The sequence below is a fragment of the Enhydra lutris genome, unplaced genomic scaffold (genome assembly GCF_002288905.1).
Source record: "Enhydra lutris kenyoni isolate GAN:26980312 unplaced genomic scaffold, ASM228890v2 scaffoldscaffold13, whole genome shotgun sequence".
Classification (NCBI taxonomy): domain Eukaryota; kingdom Metazoa; phylum Chordata; class Mammalia; order Carnivora; family Mustelidae; genus Enhydra; species Enhydra lutris.
This window is the reverse complement of record NW_019154097.1, coordinates 41,935,058-41,955,715: the sequence shown is the minus strand read 5'-3', so window position 1 is coordinate 41,955,715 and position 20,658 is coordinate 41,935,058. Positions and strand designations below refer to the sequence as shown.

Genomic DNA, 20,658 nt, shown 5'->3' with positions numbered 1-20,658 from the left:
GGAAAAATATTCCATGCTCATGGACTGGAAGAACAAATATTATGAAAATGTCTATGCTACCTAAAGCAAACTACACATTTAATGCAATCCCTATCAAAATACCACCCCCCCTTTTTTTCCAAAGAAATGGAACAAATAATCCTAAAATTTATACAGAACCAGAAAAGACCCTGAATAGCCAGGGAAATGTTGAAAAACAAAACCAAAGTTGGCAGCATCACAATTCCAGACCTCAAACACTATTATAAAGCTGTAATCATCAGGACAGTATGGTACTGGCACAAAAACAGACACACAGATCAATGGAACAGAGTAGAGAGCCCAGAAATGGACCCTCAACTCAATGGGCAACTAATCTTCAACAAAGCAGGAAAGAATGTCCAATGGAAAAAGTCTCTTCAACAAATGGTGTTGGGAAAATTGGACAGCCACATGCAGAAGAATGAAACTGGACCATTTCCTTACACCACACACAAAAATAGACTCCAAATGGATGAAGGACCTCAATGTGAGACAGGAATCCATCAAAATCCTTGAGGAGAACACAGGCAGCAACCTCTTGGACCTCAGCCACAGCATCTTCTTCCTACGAAAAACCCCCAAGGCAAGGGAAGCAAGGGCAAAAATGAACTACTGGGACTTCATCAAGATCAAAAGCTTTTGCACAGCAAAGGAAACAGTTAACAAAACCAAAAGACAGCTGACAGAATGGGAGAAGATATTTGCAAACATCATTATCAGATAAAGGGCTAGTGTCCAAAATCTAAAAAGAACTTATCAAACTCAACACCCAAAGAACAAATAACCCAATCAAGAAATAGGCAGACGACATGAACATTCTTCTGCAAAGGGACATCCAGATGGCCAACAGACACATGAAAAAGTGCTCCACATCACTCGGCATCAGGGAAATACACATCAAAACCACAATGAGATCCCACCTCACACCAGTCAGAATGGCTAAAATTAACAAGTCAGGAAATAACAGATGCTGGCGAGGATGTGGAGAAAGGGGAACCCTCTTACACTGTTGGTGGGAACACGAGCTGATGCGGCCACTCTGGAAAACAGCATGGAGGTTCCTCAAAAAGTTGAAAATAGAGCTACCCTATGACCCAGCAATCGCACTACTGGGTATTTACCCTAAAGATACAAACGTAGCGATCCAAAGGGGCATGTGCACCCAAATGTTTATAGCAGCAATGTCCACAATAGCCAAACTATGGAAAGAGCCTAGATGTCCATCAATAGATGAATGGATAAGAAAGATGTGGTGTGTATATATACAATGGAATACTATGCAGCCATCAAAAGAAACGAAATCTTGCCATTTGCAATGACGTGGATGGAACTAGAGGGTATTTTGCTGAGTGAAATAAGTCAATCACAGAAAGACAATTATCACATGATCTCCCTGATAAGAGGAAGTTGAGAGGCAGGGTGGGGAGTCGTGGGAGGAAGGGAAGGAGAAAATGAAACAAGGTAGGATTGGGAGGGATATAAACCATGAGAGACTCTTAATCTCAGTAGACAAACTGAGGGTTGCCAAGGCAGGGGGTAGGAGAGGATGGTTGGGTTACGGACATTGGGGAAGGTATGTGATATGGTGAGTGCTGTGAGATGTGTAAGCCTGATGATTCACAGACCTATACCCCTGGGGCTAATAATACATTGTATGTTAATTTAAAAAAAAAGAGAAATGAATATATACATCACAGGAGTGGGAAAAACTATTTGTCAAGGAATTTTTTTGTTCCAATATTACACTGGAGTGTGCATTACACTGCTGTAGATAACTGTCAAAACTCATCAACCTGAACACTCAAGAATTGTGCAGTGTCTGAATCACGCATCAATTAAAAAATAGAAATCTGATGGCATAGGCTGAGATTGAAAAGGAAACTAGGGGAAATGAGTAAAAAATACAACTAAACTAAAATCCACTAACAGAATTAAAATCCCCAATGTAAACCCCTCAACCAAAAACTGAACTAAATCTAATCAAGACCAGTGATGTGTGGTCTTGGCTCAGTAAGTTAAGTGATGGACTCTTGACTTCCGTTCAGATCGTGGTCTCAGGGTTGTGAGATCGAGCCCTGCATCAGGCACCACACTCAGTGCAACATCTGCTTGATAGTCTCTCTCTCCCTCTGCCTCTCCACCTTGCTCTCATGTCCTCTCACTGTCTCAAAAGAAAAAAAACTATATATATATATATATATAATTGGTCCATTGCTATATATGTATATATAGATAGATATAAAGACAGTGACAAAAAAGAATTCTTGGGGAAAAAATATATTTGCAAGGAGAATCACCTGGAAATCAAATTAAGAAATATGAGAAGCATATATAAAATTAGACATCACAAGATGATATATTTATAGAATTAAAGGACAGTAAAATATTAAGTAAGAAAGCAGAAGTTTATATTAACGTATTTGAAATCCAAATGAAATGGCATTTTTTTTCCCCAGAAATGGGCAATTTCTGGGAAAAAAAAATTAAATTGACTACAGGAAAGGGATCATTTGGATAGGTTAGTACATATGATAGAAACTAAGTACTGGGGAAGAACCACCCCACACTGTTTTATATTTACATGATTTTGCAGGAATGTGTTCAAATATTTAAAACTGATTATTGTATCATCTCTTCTACCACATAAAAAGATGGAAAACCCCCAAATACCTTTATAAGTTCAGCAAAACCCTGATATTAAAACCTGCCAGATGGAAAGAAAAGGCAATGGACCAATTATTTTTTATAGGTGTATAAGCAAAACTTAAATAAAAAATAAAACACGGCTAGACAAACACAATAGGATATTGAGAGAGAAACTCATTTTAAGTAAGGAGGACTCATCCCTGAACTGCAGGAGTTTTCTTAATTTTAGTAAGGCCAATTAAATAATGTATATCACAACAGGCAAAATAATAAAAACTATATGATGACCTCAGTAGATGCCGTAAAGTTACTTAATAGTTGCTAGTGATTTAAAGAAAAAAAGGAACTCCAAGAATAGGTTATCACCTTACCGTATGAACTAATATCCACCTCAAACAGCAATCGAGGTCATTTGCAAGTTTAAGTTCACACTCTGGGGACGTTTCCATTAAAAACAGACACAAGGAAGAAAAATGTCTGAGGTTACCAGCATTATTTGATCTAACAGCTATGCCCACTGAAATAAGGGAAAACAACAACAAAACAAAACACGGATCCCACAGAGTACAGACCAGGAAACTGCATTTCTTAGAGGGAGCATTTCTTACAGGGACCTCAAGCATAGTGGGACCAAAAGAGACACCTACAGAGCTTTCCCTTCCATTTGCTGGGTTCCTAAATATAAGTCCCTGCCATGGAAGGGGACCAGCTGCCATCCCGAGCTCATCTCTGCTGGCACCTAGTCCAGCCTGATCCCAAGTCAGCCCAGGCCGAGCTGGATCGGCCTCTACTCGGAGAACCAGGAGACCCGTGAACGAATGCGGTGGTTCCAGAGTCACCAGCAATTGTCCCAAAACTCCATGACCGCGTCAGGGTCAACAGATTTACCAGAGAAAGTTTGGGAGGTATCCGGTTTTCTTCCTCAACAAGGCTGGCAGGATGTGACCCCATCCCAACTAGAAGCGCGAGAGGAAAGATTGCACCAATGGAGAGCACGTGGTTGCAGAGAGGAAATCGGTGATCACTGGAGAGCCTTGAAGCAGTGAAGAAAGAGAGAGGGGGCGGATGGATAGGAAGAGAGGGAGGAAGAGAGAGGGAGGGAGAGAGAGAGAGATAGAGGGAGGGAGAGAGAGGGAGACAGAGAGATGGAGAACAGACACGTATGAGGGAACATGTGCAGATCACAGCCCAGGACCAAACCTCCCCATGAGGCTAGAAGAGAGACGAACATCTATGGAGCAAAACCAGAAAACACAATGGTCCAAAAAGATGTTTCCTAGGAAAAAAACCTCAGTATGAACACGGAGAGCGAGAGTCCCATGACAAGGCTCGGAGTAACTGGGACCAGCATTGCTCCAGCCTCCGGGAACAGCGACCGCCCAGGAAGGCAACGGATGGTGAGAAGTTCCCCCGTCAGTGACGACGGTGACATCGCCCCGGAGTGGGCTGTTGGCCAGGACCGAACAGGAGGGTGGCCGCAAGCTTCCTGACAGTAAAACCCCCAAATAATGGGGCAGAAATCCCTGGGCTTGAAAAGGTCAAAATTCAAGAACTCTGTACCGAAATCAAGCTGTCCTTTGTGTCAAGAGAAATGTCCTCAGAGTTAACATCCGCAGATGCAGGGCTGAGGTGAACTTTCTGAAGAAAAAATAAGTAAATAAAGAGATTTTGGAAAGTTTACATCAGAACAGATGTATATTAATTTTAAAAAAGAAATAGAAAAGGAGGTAAATATGATGGGGGTGAGGCCTCAAATCAGCTAAGTGTACAGGCAAAATAATTGTTTCAAAATGGTTGTAAAATGGATAATACTCTTTAAAAGTGAAAATAATGGAAATTGTAAAACTAAGAGGGGGAGTACATGTATAATAAGCATATGTTGAAATGAACAAAGACTAGAAAAGAGAAAGGGGGTAAACACTGAATTTCTCATCCTCCATAAAAAAAACTTATTAATTTGTAACTGATGTTAGATACAAGCTCAGCACACATTCACTGACATCACTCAAAGAAGGGAAAGGAAGAACTTTGCCTCCCACACACCTTGGGAGACTACTCAGAGGAAAACAAAACAATACAAATCAACACCCTCTGTGCACAGCAAAGGAAACTATCCACAAATGAAAAGGCAGTGGACCAAATGGGAGAAAATATTTGCAAATCGTAAATCTGATAAGGGGTTAGTATCCAAAATATAGAAAAGAACTCATGCACCTCAACAGCAAAAACCCAATGCACAGGGAGGCAGGCCTCGCCCCTGCTAGCAGAGCTATTATCAACAAGACAACAGTGTTGCTGGAGGTACCGAGGATAGGGACCTTCTTGCCCTATGAGCTGGCTTGTAAATGGGGCAGGCACTATGGGCAACAGTATGGGGTTTTCTCGAAAAATTTAAAGAATGAATGAATGAATGAATGAGTTTATTTGAGAGTGAGAGTGGCAGAGCCCAAGCAGGGGGAGCACAGGCAGAGAGAGAAGCAGGCTCCCCACTGAGAAGGGAACACAACATAGGGCTCCATCCCAGGACCCCAGGATCATGATCTGAGCCGAAGGCAGAGGCCTTAACCCACTGAGCTACTCAGGCACCCCCATAGTTTAAGTTTCCAAGAGAGTAGATTTTAAAAGTTCTGATCACCAGAAAATAAAACTGTAACTCTGTATAGCGATGGACATTAACTAGATCTTTGCAGTGATCATTTCACAATACATACAAATATCGAATCGTGATGTACATGCGAAACTAGTATAATGTTGTACATCAGTTACACTTCAATTTTAAAAATTAAAAATTAAAAAACCCATTGCAGTTAAAAAAGACAAATTAAATAGGACGTGTAACACAGAATGACAGAATTAAGACCCAATGTAAAAGTTTTGAAATAAAGGACGGGTTGTTTCTTACAAGGTTAAGCTTGCCCATAAAAAGACTCTCAGAATAATTAAGAAATTAAAACAGCACAGCATATGCTGTGTGAAAACTTCAAACCGAAAGTGCACTGGGCTGTGTTTCTGGAAGAAGCCGCCTGACTGTGAACATCCCCTTAGGACACACTTGACCATAAATGTCACCTAAACACGGACAAACGTCACGTGGCAAAGATCAACAGAAAGCAGAAGTCTAACTCAAAAGCATTTAAAGAACATTTACATGGATAAAAGATAAAAACTACTCTGAGGGCAGACAGAGCACAGAAAATTGAAAGTAAAAAACTGTTGGGGGGCACCTGGGTGGCTCAGTGGGTTGAGCCTCTGCCTTTGGCTCAGGTCATGATCTCAGGGTCCTGGAATTGAGCCCCGCATCGGGCTCTCTGCTCCTCGGGGAGCCTGCTTCCTCCTCTCTCTCTGCCTACTTGTGATCTCTCTCTCTCTCTGTCAAATAAATAAATAAAATCTTTAAAAAACTATTGGAAGTAAACCAAGGAAGCAAGGTAACAGCAGTGACAGAATTGAACACATCAAACTTATCTTAAGTTAAAAGAACCAAGACACAGGTGAGGCGGTACCAGGGGCAGGGAGACAGCTGCTGTGCGGACATGAAAGCCTTATACCACCGCAGCGATGCGGGCCGGAAAGCACACATTCTCGGTTACGAGGAAAGTCCTCCCAAATGGCAGGTCATATTTACTTTCCACAATGCAATAAAAAAAGAAAATTTCAACGTAAACTTAAAATTCCAGCGTCCTAGAAACTATAAAACACTTGCTTAAAAAATCCGCAGAGAGGGGCACCTGGGTGGCTCAGTGGGTTAAGCCGCTGCCTTCGGCTCAGGTCATGATCCCAGGGTCCAGGGATCGAGCCCCACATCGGGCTCTCTGCTCAGCAGGGAGCCTGCTTCCTCCTCTCTCTCTGCCTGCCTCTCTGCCTGCCTGTGATCTCTGTCTGTCAAATAAATAAAATTAAAAAAAAAAAAATCCGCAGAGAAACCGATGGGATGCAAATGCGTGAGAAACTATAGTAAAGCAAACCGCAGAACAAGAAAACCACCAAAACATGAGACACGTCCCCAAAGCTCTTCTCAGTGGCAAATTTCCTGCCTTAGCTTCCTTAATTATTAAATAACAAAAAATTAAAATAATCTACTGAAGTTGCTGGAAATGACAACAAAGAAGCTAAACAGGAAAAAAGCACAGAAAGACAAAACAAAGCCCAAAACATGGAATTAAAACTAAAGGAAAGGATTGGGCGCCTGGGTGGCTCAGTCCATTAAGCATCTGACTTCCGCTCAGGTCATGATCTCAGGGTCCTGGGATCAAACCCCACGTCAGGCTCTCTGCTCAGCGGGGAATCTGCTGGGTTCCCTCTCCTTCTGCTACTCCTGCTGCTTGTACACTCTCTCTCTTTCAAATAAATAATTTAAAACCTTAAAAAAAAAAAAATTGAAGGAAAGGAAGAATGAATCACCATAGCAGTGGAAAATCCCCTCATCACTCCCTGGTCTGAAATTCAGGCAGAGCGCCACCCTGCAAAGTCCACAGGGACCAAGCTAGTCCACCACAAGGGGGAAGGCACGTGTAAGACAGTAAGGAAGGACAGAGACTGTGGCATCTGCCTGCCTGGAGGAGACAGCTACTCCCGTCCACCCCATTATTGTAGTGAAGGTGTTCACATCTAGTCTTGTTGAACGCTCCAAGATTTTAAGAGGAGAGAGAAGTACGTATTTTTAATAGGAGATTTTTCTGCTTTATAAAATGATGTGTGAGTCCAATAAGACAGGGCTGCAAGCTGGACTTGGCTGGGAAGGCTACAAGTATGCGACTCCCGATTTAGACTACTTACCCGGGTTTGAATCCATTTCCCTAATGTATATTTCCCCGAAAAACCTCCATGTCATGTAGATGTTCAAATGTATTTTTACAAAACTCTATCAAGTATTTTTTTTAAAGATTTTATTTATTTATTGGACAGAGACAGAGATAGAACAAACAGGGGGAGTGGCAGGCAGAGGGAGAGGGAGAAGCAGGCTCCCCGCTGAGCAGGGAGCCCAATGCGGGGCTCGATCCCAGGACCCCGGCATCACGACCCGAGCGAAGGCAGATGCTTAACCCACTGAGCCGCTCCAATATCCCTCAAGTATTCTGTTCTAAATCTCCCATATTTTTTTCACTTCCTGCTTATTTTAGTGACGGCTCTATTTAATTCTCCATTAAACACGCCATATTTGTCAACTTACTGCATTTTTTCCCCAAGAGTCCACTCTTGGAATTATTCATTAAACTGAAAGTGTTTTGGTTTTTAATTTTTAGATGCCAAGCGGGTGGCATCCGTATTCAAACTTTTACTGATTTCTGATTTATTGGATCATAGCCGAAGGATGTGCCTATAATGTCTGTCCTTTGGAATTTAGTTAGGTTGTCTTTGGTCTAACATGTAGCCAAGTTTTGTTAAGGTTCAAGAATGGGTCAGAAAAGAAGGATGTTCTCTTTTTTGGAGCACAAAATTTGAATTACACAGGCACACCAGACCTACTTGTATTCACATATATTCAGTGTCATTCAAGCTGTTACTTGGTTTTATCTACTTGATCATTCTGGAAGGAACGTGTAAAAATCTCCATGACAATTGTTTCTGCCCCTATTTATAGAATCTCTAAAAGTTTTTCCCCCCCGAGATAAAAATTTCGCAATAAATGTAACATTCTGATAAAAAAGAAAAGAGAAAGAAAAAACCCCTTAGTCCTTAGGTCACTGGGAATGCCGTTCAGCAAAATATTTCCAGTTCATTCCCTTCTGGGCATGTAGTTGGGCTCTACGTCCCCAAACCCCTTGATATCAGGCACAGCCATGCGACGCGCTTTAGTTAATGAGAAAGTGACCAGAAGGGACCCAGAACTTCAGGGATCACTGCGTGGTCCACTTGGTCTCCTTCCCTGGCGACAGCTCTCATGGAAGCAGACAGAAGCCTTGCTCTGCCAGGACTCCTGAGTAAGGACAAAGAGGACACACCCAGCCAACCCACAGGGGACATGTCACACCCCAGGAGTGACAACTTTTAGGTTGTGACATGAAGCCATCGGTATTTGGGGGAATTATTTATTATGGCAGCATGAAGTAGCCTCTCCTTTCCCGAAACAGATCCCACCCACCCCCCAAAATGAGGCAATCCACCAAAGGAAAAACCCAATCAACCTATGGAAAATATGTCCTCTCACTAAGGGGATAAAACGAGAAAAGGAAAAGGAACCAATCCTATTTGTAATCAATCCTATTAGTAATGACTTGTTGAATAACACTCAGTACCGGTCAGGGTGTTCTGAGACCGGCCCTCCCACGTATTCCTTTCGGTAAACCTTGCCTGAGAGAAATGTTATTTGTGTGTGAAGGGCTGTAGGCAGGTTCTCGTGTGCCACATGATACTCTTGTTTCTAGGAAACATGGCTTCTGTCTCCATGACACAGTGTGGGGTACCAGGAGTGAACGACATTCCTAAGTGGTTTGCTTATCTCTGTTCTTTGAGAACAGAAGCGCTGACCCTCCGGCCAGCGAAAAATCGGATGCTAGTATCCGTGGCATGCCTGGCATCATAATTAACTGTCTCCTGTGGTTTCTTCTGGATAAAATAATTACCGAAAGCAAGGTTTTTGAAGACCCATGTAGCTCCCATGTTTGACCTTTACAGTAGCAACAATGACTACAAGGACTGGGGGTCGAGAGCTGCTTCTGAGTGCCCTTGAAAGAAAAAACAAGGGGAGCCTGGGGGCTCAGTGGGTTAAAACCTCTGCCTTCGGCTCAGGTCATGATCCCAGGGTCCTGGGATCGAGCCCAGTTTTGGGCTCCCTGCTCAGCAGAGAACCTGCATCTCCCTCTCCCCTTTCCCCCAACTCCTGCTCATTCTTTCTCTCTCTCATAAATAAATAAAATCTTTTAAAAAGAAAGAAGGATATAGAGAGAAAAGGGAAGAAAAGAAAGGAAAGAAAAGAAAGGAAAAGACAAGACAAATAATGAGAGAAACAGTAAAAGATGCTCTCCGCTCTGGCCACAGTCCGAGGACAAGGGTGTTTTCAGGTTGGCCCCAAATTATCACTCCCTTTCCACAACTGCAGGGAGGACCCCACGTTTAACTGTGGGGTCTCCAGAGTCATAAGTCGAGGTCACAGACTTCCCAGGTCTCTGACGTAAAATTCAGCACACTGATTGGAAAGGAGTGGGGCCTACGCCTTGGAAGGGAGACCTCCGGGTGGATTCAGAACACAGAATGTTCGAGTCTCCCACACATCCTCTCTGACATCTCCCTGAGCTCAGCCAAGACTCACTTGAAGACCTGGAAGAGACAGCTGAGGCGGCTTTCTTGAAAGGGGCTGCTTATTCTCAGGACCTACTCCCACCACATTTTCCTGCCTTTACACACCCATGAGTATGGTCTGATCAGCACATCCCAGGAGTTTCAAGTCTGCTGTGGGAGCACAGAGAGGTGACAGCGTAACCCCAGGGGACAGGTGCAGCCTGCGGATTCCAGGGAGAAAGAATATAAACTGGCTGGGGCGGCTTTTACTGAAATGGGGACTCATACCAGCAATTGCTTTGATTATAAACGCTGGCTTGAGTAGCTAGAAGTGGTGCAAACGGTTCGGTCTTAGCTGAAACTTGGATTCACTGTGGCCAGCTGTCGGTAAGGCCAAGATGGTAGACTTTTCCTGAGTCAACGCGGGAGAAGGAATTTCTGAAGGAGATGGGAACGTTGCAGTAGGTTTTTCCATGAACATCCATCACCACCGTATATCCCAAGAGGGCCTAAAAAGGATTCCCCTCCTTAAAGCAGCAGGAAACCCAAAGACACCATCTTTAATTCATAGACTCTATTCTAGGTCAGGCCTGACTTCTGCAAGTGTGACCTAAGGAGTGGCCGGCATTTGTCATCCAGCCGAAGGTGACAGCAGGAGACGATTCGGAGCAGGAACTGGCAACCAAAATATTCATGTACAGGTTTAAAATACTTGGGTATTTTATCTGGAGTATGTGCGTGCATGTGTGTGCCCTGTTCCATCACTGCTCCAATGTCCCGTTGTCATCCCAAGTGACATGTACCTGCTAAAATCACAAAAAGAGAATGTATCTACTAGATAAGTGGTTAAGAGGGTGCCCGGGGGGCTCAGTGTGTTAAAGCCGCTGCCTTCGGCTCAGGTCATGATCTTAGGGACCTGGAATTGAGCCCTGCATCAGGCTCTCTGCTCAGTGGGGAGCCTGCCTCCCCCTCTCCCTCTGCCTGCCTCTCTGCCTACTTGGGCTCTCTCTCTGTCAAATAAACAAACAAAATCTTTAACAAATAAAACTAAAAAAAGAGATATGGTTACAATATTAGGTTTGTTGAGTCGTCCTATCAGCGTGAACTGGGAGAGTAACGTGAAACCTCTGTTGTTCATTTTTGTCACCTACAAAAGGAGCGTGAGACTACTCAGTACTCAGGGCTGACATGAGGACAAGTAAGTCACTAAACAAAGTACCTAGAGCAGAATGGGGCCCACAGGGGAGATTCTGCGTGCATTAGCGAGCTCTCCTGCCCTTCTGCTGTTAATGGGGTTTGCTAACACTGGTGAGTGTGGCACAGATGTGGGTCATTATTACCACCGCCCCGTGAGACGTAGCACCGCAAGATCAAAGCACATTCAGCAATCATTCACTAACTCAGAGTGAAATCTGTAATAGTGTGATACTCTTTATGCCTATTCACAAATGCAAATATTTGGGTACGTCCCTGGAACTGACCTCTGGCTAGACCTCTGCATTGTGAACGTCAATCCCCGTGCTTTGAGTTCCTGGCAGGACACTGGGGAGGGGCGGAACTCCACAAAGGGATCCTCCAACAAGGAAACACGGTGAGGTTGGCTTCCTCCTCCCCAAAGTGTGCCCTAGACTAGCACCCCTCAAGCTTCCCTGTGTCTGTGAACCCCCTGGGGCTTTTTGTTAAAATGCAGGCTCAGAACTGGCTCAGGTCATGATCCCAGAATCCTGGGGTGGAGTCTGGCATTGGGCTCCCTGCACACCGGGGAGCCTTCTTCTCCCTCTGCCTGCTGCTCCCCTGCTTGTGCTCACTCTCTCTCTCTCTGACAAATAAAATCCTAAAAAAAAAACAATGTGGGCTCAGAATCCGCAGGGGCAGACCTGGGATGCCTGGGATGGACCTGGGATCCCGCATATTAAGCAAACTCCGAGGCAATGCCTATTCTGCAGGTCCCAGAGCTGGAGGAGGGAGAAGGTCGGAGACTCTGTTGGCGGGAGCTCTGTCTGGGATGGCCTCCTGGCTTTCGGGCAGGGCGGACTGACCAGAGACGGTCCTCTTCCTTCAACAAATTCCCAAATGAAAAAGCTCCTTTTCTGCCTTCTAGGCACTTACCTCACACCCAGACCTTCTTGTTCACACAAATACCCACAAGGCTTCACGATTTCTCACAAGCTCTGGATTTTTCTTTCTGCCAAAGGTCCCCCGGTCACGTCCCTGGACACACTGCTGTCCACAACTTGGTCAGAGTGTCGCAGGGGGTCCCAGCCTCCGGGTCCTACCCTGTGGTTTCTGATTCTACTGCCTGTGCTGTTTGTTTCAAACACGCCCCCAGGTGTGTTTCGAAGTGCACCAGGTTTGGCACCCTCTGCCTTTGGCTAGAAAGCTCCGACCGCTGCCACCTCACGCCCGCAGCCCGTGGGCAAGCATCTCCCCTCACGTGGGAAAGAGGGCGGCCATCCCGCTCGCTGAACAGCTGACCTGGTCCCAGAGCCTCCCAGCTAGGGCACGGACGTGGGCGACGCGAGCGCTCCTCTGAGTTAAGCTGGTACTTTCCGTCTTCTGGGAGGTCGGGAGTGACAACAGAGAGGTCCTGATCCTGACGAGTCAGCAAAGAACATGCCTGTAAGGAACAGGAAGGTGGCTGCCAGCAGGGACATTGCTAACCGTCCCGTGTGACTCCTGTCCCAGTTCGTTCTTGGTGGTTCAGCGGCTTGTCACAAAACCACTCAGGGGCGCCTGGGGGGCTCCGTGGGTTAAGCCTCTGCCTTCGGCTCAGGTCGTGATCTCAGGGTCCTGGGATCGAGCCCCGCATCGGGCTCTCTGCTCAGCGGGGAGCCTGCTTCCCCCCTCTCTCTCTGCCGCCCCTCTGCCCACTTTTGATCTCTGTCTGTCAAAAAAAAAAAAAAAATCTTAAAAAAAAAAAAAAACCCACCCAGAAGTGAATCTTGCCAACTACAGAAATAAGCAAGTTCACACACAGTGGCCCCCAGATAAATCCTTTTAAAATCGAACTAAACGGAGTCCAGTTCGCTGTCGGGACAGAGATGGGCCTGAAAACAAGGCGCAAACCTGGTCCGAGACACGAAGTCATCTCGAAACCCCACATCTGCCGGATTCCATGAGACTCTGCACCCTGGAGGGGCAGAAAGGAACTCGAGGAGGAGAGGCAGGGTCTGCCTTTGTTCCAAAGCGGGACTTGTGCTGGGTAAGCGCGGGAGCCCTGAGGGGAGCTGGTGGGGGGAGAGGGCGGCACGACCACCTGCCAGTGTGGCCCTCGCAGAGGCCACAGGCTGCTGAGAAGGTCTCCCGGTTCAACCGTTTCAGGAAACTATGTGCAAAGCTGGCAAGATTCATTCCAGAAGGCCACAGTGGGGCGGTAGGGGACACTCTTCAAAGCTGGAGAGCCGTCACGAAGAGCCGTTGGGTCTTGAAGACCCCAAGGCCATATTCCCCGGGGGAAGGAGGCAGCTCGAGGGGCCCCGGGGCTGCTGAGGGAAACACAGAGGAAAGGGGATGTGGCAGAGCGCACAGTCCTTTGCACGCCACCTTTCTCACTGCTTCTCTGGCAGAGGTCAGCCTCGCAGATAGTTGTACTGTGACTGTCTTACCATTACGCCAAGGATGGCACGAAACTAGGACCTAGATTCATCAGAGCAAAGTTGATTCCCCATGAGCCTGACAGAGAGGGCTGCGGGCTTCCAGGTTCCGGGCTGGAGGGGAGATCCTGGCAAAAGACACTAGGAAAGGGGCATCCCGGCTCCTGCCTTGGTGCTAGGACCAAAGTCACCGCAGCTGCAGAGGCTGGAAAGGGGAGAAGAAGCACGAGGACGGGGGGCAGGTGTGCAGCTGAGTTAAAGTTACAAGAAAGAACGTTGGCCGTCAAAGAGGAAGCAGTGGACGTTGGGCACAAACTCTGGTTTTCTGTTTATTGAACTGTGAGCACATCTGCCCATACGGCATACATGTGTGTGTACATGTGCACGCACACACACGCATACACACAAGCACACACTGTGAGCACTTCTGCCCATACGGCATACATGTGTGTGTACACGCACGCGTGCACGCACACACACGCACACGCACATGCACACACAGTTCCAGCACTTATGCCAACCTGGCCAGAGGCCAACAGAGCAACCCCAGACTCTACAGCCTGCCTTCCCTCGTGTCCTCCGGAAAACAGACTGGAACTGTCTGGCTCCTGCAGGCTCCGTGTCCCGGAAATCCCACCACACTCCCTCATCCAAGGGGCTACTATTACACGGCCAGCCCGCAAGGCTTCCCACTCTCAAGGAACTGCCTAATGAAAGCCTCGTGTGTCAACTTCGTGTGCACAGGCATGCCTGGGCTCTTCCAGATGACCTCACCGTCGGGCAAACTGGCAAGGACCCCAGAAAGAGCAGGTCGGTGTGTGGGCCAGACCTGCTCCTAATCACAGACAGCTGGGGGAGCGGAGGCCCTGCCCACCCCCGCCCCCGCCCTCCAGACACCAGGCTCTGGGGGCCCAGAGGCTCCATCAGCCCACAGCTAAGAATCCAAGCTCCAGACCAAACACCCCATTTCTTGGCAGTATCCCCACCAAAATTTCTGCCATTCCACACGTTTCACACCAAAGAACGATTCATTCAGTACGGCTGGATGTGTGCGGAGAACGCCCGGTTACAGAAGCTAGAAAGAAAGGATATAATTAGGACCTTTTTTTTTAACAGAAGCTCAAAAAGCCCATTAAGCAAAAGACAGGGAGACACGGCCCGTCCACATCCAAGCGCAGCGTCCCGAAAATCCCACTTAGCAGCTCCAGTCACGGAACTCTTAAAGACACCCATTTCAGCCTCAGAATGGGCATCTGTCCCTGAGCTCTTGTCGCTCTAGGGCGATCAGTAAACCAGCAGCGCAATTCTTCCGACATCGCAGCTCTGTGTTCATGTGCTCCATATTAAACCTTTTGTAGGACTCAATAACACATTTAAAAAATTATAATAAATCAATCTTTTGTAGGCAACAGCAACCAAAAAACCCAGAAGAAGCTATGTTTCAAAAGGAATGTGTTTTTACCTGATGGCATCCCTGTCACCGTGAAGCAGCTGATGACCTCAGCTTTTTTTTTTTTTTTTTTTTTTAAGCTGAGCTTTTGTTAAGGGAATGAATAGAAGTCCCCTACAAGAGAACTGCTGAGTCCTTTTAAGGTCTGGTATGTTCTGCCTTTGGCTTGGGTAGGGAGGATGGCAAGTTGTAAATCAATGGGTAGAACTTTGGAAGCTCTTGAACAAAACCCCCCCACCCCATGGAGCTCTGCTCGGATCCTGATGGGTCCCGTGCACATCAGGGACACACGAGATGCCCCTGGGCCTCCGAGACCTCATGGACTCAGGGAGGATTTGCAACACGTAAAAACTCCCTGCGAGTTGAGCTCCACTGAGGGAATCCATAGAGACACACCATAGACTTGGAGGGAGACCCTGCAATTTCAGAGGAGTCACACCCGCAGCTGGGCGGGCCCCTTTCTGTTAAAGGTTGTTAACTCCATTCGACAAGGTTTTCTTACTGGAGTTGTGGGCAGAGAATCAAAAGCACAGAGTCCTCGTTCCGTAAACGGAAGTTTAGATTACGACTTCTATTATTTTAAGGAGGAAACTTTTTCTGGAAATGTATCTCCAAAATGATGATGGGGGTCCGCGGAGAACAGATTTGCTCTCTGATGTGTGCTCCGCCGCAGCTTTTCGGAACTATCCAAAGCAAGCCGCTAAACGTGAAGCAAGGTGACATCAGGCCTGCAGAGACACGGTGAGTCACAGTCACTCCGAGTTGTAAGGACAGGCTGGGACTGCTCGTGCCACTGAACACCCCTGATGAAACACCCCTTTCCCGGACCAGAAAATTAACATCCACGGCTGCACTTGGAGGCTGGCACGGGACAGCACGCACCACGTGGTCACCCTGATTAGCACCCTTCCAGCAACTCCGGCAAGACAACCCAGAGAGCCGGCTCCTCCAGTCAGCCGCCCGGCCAAGCAAACATCTCCCAACCACAGTCTTTCTGTCCAAGCGACTTCCTGACCCCATACTCTGCGTCCCGCTTTTTCCTTGTGTAATCTGTGCTCTACCTGAGAGCCCCAGTGCCCACCACTCTGGACCTCTTAGGCCTGGGATCAGGCTGCTTTTCACAGCGGGAGAGAGTGTGTTAGAAAAACAAAAAACAACAACAAAGTAAGAAAGCTTTTTCTTGGACCTTCAGCCAAGGTCAAATCTAAATGTCGGGAAGGTCACAACTGGTTTGGGACAGGCTTGGTGTTTTGCAACAGGGAAGAACCTTAAAGATATCCTGGGTCCCTTTTTAGAACTTTTAAAATACAGCGAAACCCTTTTCCCCAGTGAAGTTGTATACAGAAACCCAGCAAGTAAAACAGAGAGAAAATAAGCTGTTTTTAAACGCACACAATGGCATATGATTTGGCCCTAAAAAAATGACGTACACATAAATACATGCTATAAAATGGATAAACTTGCAAACATTATCTTAAGTCCAAGCAGCCCGTCACAAAGGACTCCTGTCGTAGGATTCCGTTTATATGGAATGTCCAGAGAGGAGACAGAAAGCAGATTCGTGGTTGCCTAGGGCTTGGGGGAGACGGGGATGAGAGGCGGCAGCTAAGAGGCAGAGTTTCTTTTTGGGCGGTGACACTGTTCTATAATTGATTAGGGCGTCGGTTTCCCAAATCAAGTAAAGACGCTAAAAGCCACTGAGTCACCCCGAGTCAACGGGGGAGTGTCGCGGCGCGTGCATTCCATCCCCAGGAAGCTGTGTGCGAGAGGGGGAGGAGAGATGGAAGGATCCCTGGTGGTCTTCACCGGCCAGGCCGCCTCCACTGTAAACCAAGACATGAACCCAAGCCTGTTGACCACAAGGGCAAGGCCCTTTAACGCCAAGGCCCCGCTGAGGAGCCGGGGCTCATCTGGGGGACGCGCCACGCTCCCGCGCTCCCGGGCTCCTGGGCTCACCGTCCATGTCCAGGCGCTGCATGATGATGGCCAGCTCCACCTCGCTCGGCATGTACCCCAGCGAGCGCATGGCCATGCCCAGCTCCTGCTTGGAGATGAAGCCGTTCCCGTCGCGGTCCAGAACCCGAAAGGCCTCTCGGATCTCTGCAAAGAGAAAGCAAAGAAAGTCGGACGGTCACACGGCTTGGTCCACTGCCCTGAAGTCACCGGCGATCCTCTACCGACGCGCCCAACGCTTCCTTACAGACACGAGTAAGGCAGAGCCCTTTAATCAGACAGAAGAGCGGCCGAAGAGGGACAAAGGAAAGAAAGGGGAGAAGGGGGAAGGGAAGGGAAGGGAGAGGAGGGGAAAGTAAAAAAGTAAACCAGCCCTGAGCATCCCTAAAGCACCACAATTTGACGGCAGTCACAGTGGAGACCTGCTCGCTGAGGACCCTTCCTGGGCAGGAGTGAGCACGTTAGGTTTCGGCTGTGAGGACAGGGCTGCCCCGTAACCTGGGCGCTTCGTTTACAGGAAAGGAGGACGAGATTCCCCTCCACAACCCCGTAGGAGGACGGGAGTTATGAGCTTGCTGCTTTTATTTTGTCCTCTAATTTACAGCAATTTCATGGCTATAAACAACCTCAGATCAATCAAAACATCATAAAAGCCCAAAGGCCTTTTAATCACATTTTCTCCCGCTGGCAGAGGACTCCACTATCAATAAGGCCGTCCCACTCAGCAGGTGATCGCCCCTCCTCCGACCCCAACCTGAGCTGTCCTGCCTTCCGCCAGCACCCCTCCCCCCAAGCCCCCCCCCCCCCCCCCCCGCCCGCTGGTTCTGGGTTGGCTGAGCGTTTCCAAACCCAACACGCGAGGCGTGGCATGGGGAATTCGAGGTCAGAGTCTGAAGGTGACAGCTGTCTGAGCACTGGACCTGGCTTGCTCTAACTTCATCGGTGAACCTGGTGCGGGCAGGTGTGGCCGCCGCAAACATTCGTCACATGTTCAACAAGGACCGGCGTCCGCACCTGAGGCACACGAAGCGAGTGTCCCAGAGAACCAAGCAGCCTGCTGGTCTTCCCCTACAGCCCAGTGGGGCAGGAGAGACCCACGCAGAAATGGACAGGCTCTCCTGAAACCAGCCCCAGACTCGGGCCCTCTCCCATTTCCCTGCTGCTTCTCGAAATAGCCCCCAGTACTCCCAGTTAACACCTGGAAACAAGCTTTGGTCCCTTCCCATTTGCACGAATTTCCCGGGGTTGCTGTCACAAACCCCTACAAATGTTGTGGCTCCAACAGCAGAAATTCCTCTCACGATCTGGAAGCAGAAGTACAAAATCAGGACCACGGGCACAGTGGGGACAGGGCTGTGCTCTCCTAAGGCAAGAACCTGTCCCTTGCCTCTTCCGGCTTTGGGTGGCAGCTGGCACGCCTCGGCGCATGGCCAGGTCACCCCAGTCTCTGCCTCTGTGGCCACGTCGCCTTTTTCTCCTCTGCCTGTGACCCTCCTCTGCCCTCCACTTCTGAGGACACTTGTGGTGGCACTTAGGACCGACCCAGATAACCCAGAATAAGCTCCCTCAACCTAACATCTGCAAAAGCCTTTTTTTTTTCCCCAAGGAAATACTTGCAGGTTCCAAGGTTGAGGACCTGATACCTCTGGGGCCCGATTTTCAGACGGCCGCACTATCCCATCTGGGACTGCCCCTGAATTACCCCGCCTTCCTCTTTAGGGGCCCAAATCCTGTCGGACCTTCAAGGCTGAGTCAGGGATCGTGGGTTCTACAGGAATGTCTTTGCCCACCAGGGCCAACATTCTCTCCCTTTCTGCTCCTGTCATTCCTTTCTCATGACACCAGCCCATCCTGTCTGAAGATTCAATGTTGGTGCAGACGTCACGGCTTCTCTTCGTCCGCTTCCTTCTTCTTTGTAGGAGGAGATGCAGACAGCTGTTGAAGGGGTCACGTCCTCCGTAAGCAAGGACGGTGCATCAGCAGCAAATCCACCATCGACACTGATTCTGCACGCGGGGTGCTTTCTGAGAACCGGTGTGGGCTCCGCCAGCAGAAGACCAGCCTGTGAGCCGCGACCCTAGGCTCCCGGCCAGGCGCATTAGCTCATTAGGGCCGCGGCCAAACCCTGAGGCCTCGGATTGTTCATGTGTAAAATGAGCTGGGTTGGCGCGAGGATCCCTAAGGTCCTTCCAGACCTTTTCTGGGGATCTGCGGACATTGTTAACGTGTTTAAGAGAAGAACAGGAAGCCTGTGTTCTCCTTCATACCCTATTAATCTACTGTGTAAACACCCCTCTTTTTTCCGTTGAGGATAAAGGAAAAATTTCAGTCTGGTCCTAATTCTGATTCAAGGGGGCTGTCTGTACTTTTAGGCTTTTCTCACCAATGAAACGTGCCCAAGACTCCCTCGGGCAGCCGTATGTTTTCCTACCAAGTCCCAGGTGGCCGGAAAGAGCTCAGAGCCACTGCCCAGCGTGAGGTCACAGCACACAACACACAAGGACAGCGGGGCAGAGACCACGGCCTCACCTGGCCTGAGCCCAGGGGCCCATGGCAGGGGGTGCAGAAGCAGGGTCTCCGGAGGTGGGGGGGTGTCAGCCCACAGGGAGGTCAGTCTGGCCCCACCCAGCAATCAGAGCAGGCTTCTCCCTGAGCCTCCGTTGCCCCATACAAAAATGGGTAGGGTTGGATCTCCTTCTAGCCTCTCTAGAACGGCTCTACTTCAGAGCTGGCAGCGGTAAAAAATTTCAGATAACAACAGGGGCCCGGCCTGGAGTCAAAGAGGAGGCCAGGGTCCTAGCGGGCCACCTGGACGGCCGGCTGCACACTGAGCTTGGGCCCATTGTCCTTTCCCAAGGCGCATCTCCACTCGCCATCCCTCCAACTCAGTCCTGAGCTCCCTGGCTGTTATGATCGCTCCAACAGGGTGACCCCCTTCTGCTGACAGGGTGACAGGGTCTGGCCTCCTTCCTGTGGTCCCCTGGCATGTGCCCTAGATCTCACGAATGAGCGAACCTATATCCTTACACTGGACACCCCGGAAAGGCCTCATCAAGGATGTGTGTGAACTTGGCCTGGAAATAAAGGCCTTGATAGGTTTGCCTCCTGCCCCCCTGCATCTCACTGCTCTGCTATTCGTAGTCACCTCACCCTGGGGCTGCTGGAGTCAGACAGAGCCCACCCCAGAACTGGACTGCAGGAAGTAGGCAGGCCAGCCCTGCTCTGGCCCTGCTCCAGCCCAGCCCAGCCCAGTGCAAACCAGCTCAGAGTTCTGTTTTCTGTGCAGGCCCCCCACCCCAGGTAAGTCGGACAAAGCTGCACTTCTCTGTCTACCCAGAATTTCTGCTCCTGGCTCCCAGGTAGAGAGTGTGTGTGGTGTGTGTGTGTGTGTGTGTGTGTGTGCGCACGCGTGCATGCTAGAGGCAGAAAAAGCTCCCTAACTTCATTTTCTTTCAAAATAACGGGGGGGGGGGGGGTTGTTGAAACTAAAAACCCATAATGCAGGCCTCTAGACATTAAATCTTTCCAAGGCAGGGAAAGCCCAGGCAAACGAGAAGCTTATTAGAAGGAAATGGGTCTTGCAGCCGGAGACATGTGATGTGTGCCTCGTTTTATTTTATTTTTAATAGCAGAACAGGGTGTGAGAAATACGCCCATAAAACCAGCGGAGAGAGGGAAGCAGGCCGGATCCCCTGGCCTATGGCTACAGGCAGCCTGCTGGCAACACGGAGGGGCCCTGGCCACGCTCCACATCCTCAGGGAGTGGGGACCACAGGT

General features: G+C 48.5%; 1 protein-coding gene across 1 annotated transcript in view; it reads right to left on the bottom strand.

Moving 5' to 3' along the window:
- The window catches only part of LOC111146171 (calneuron 1), a 468,609-nt gene that overhangs the window by 221,913 nt on the left and 226,038 nt on the right, over window positions 1–20,658 (bottom strand). Inside the window, exon 3 of the mRNA XM_022501606.1 lies at window positions 16,885–17,028. Within this exon, the coding sequence (XP_022357314.1) occupies window positions 16,885–17,028 (144 nt within the window). The remainder of the gene's footprint in view (window positions 1–16,884; window positions 17,029–20,658) is intronic.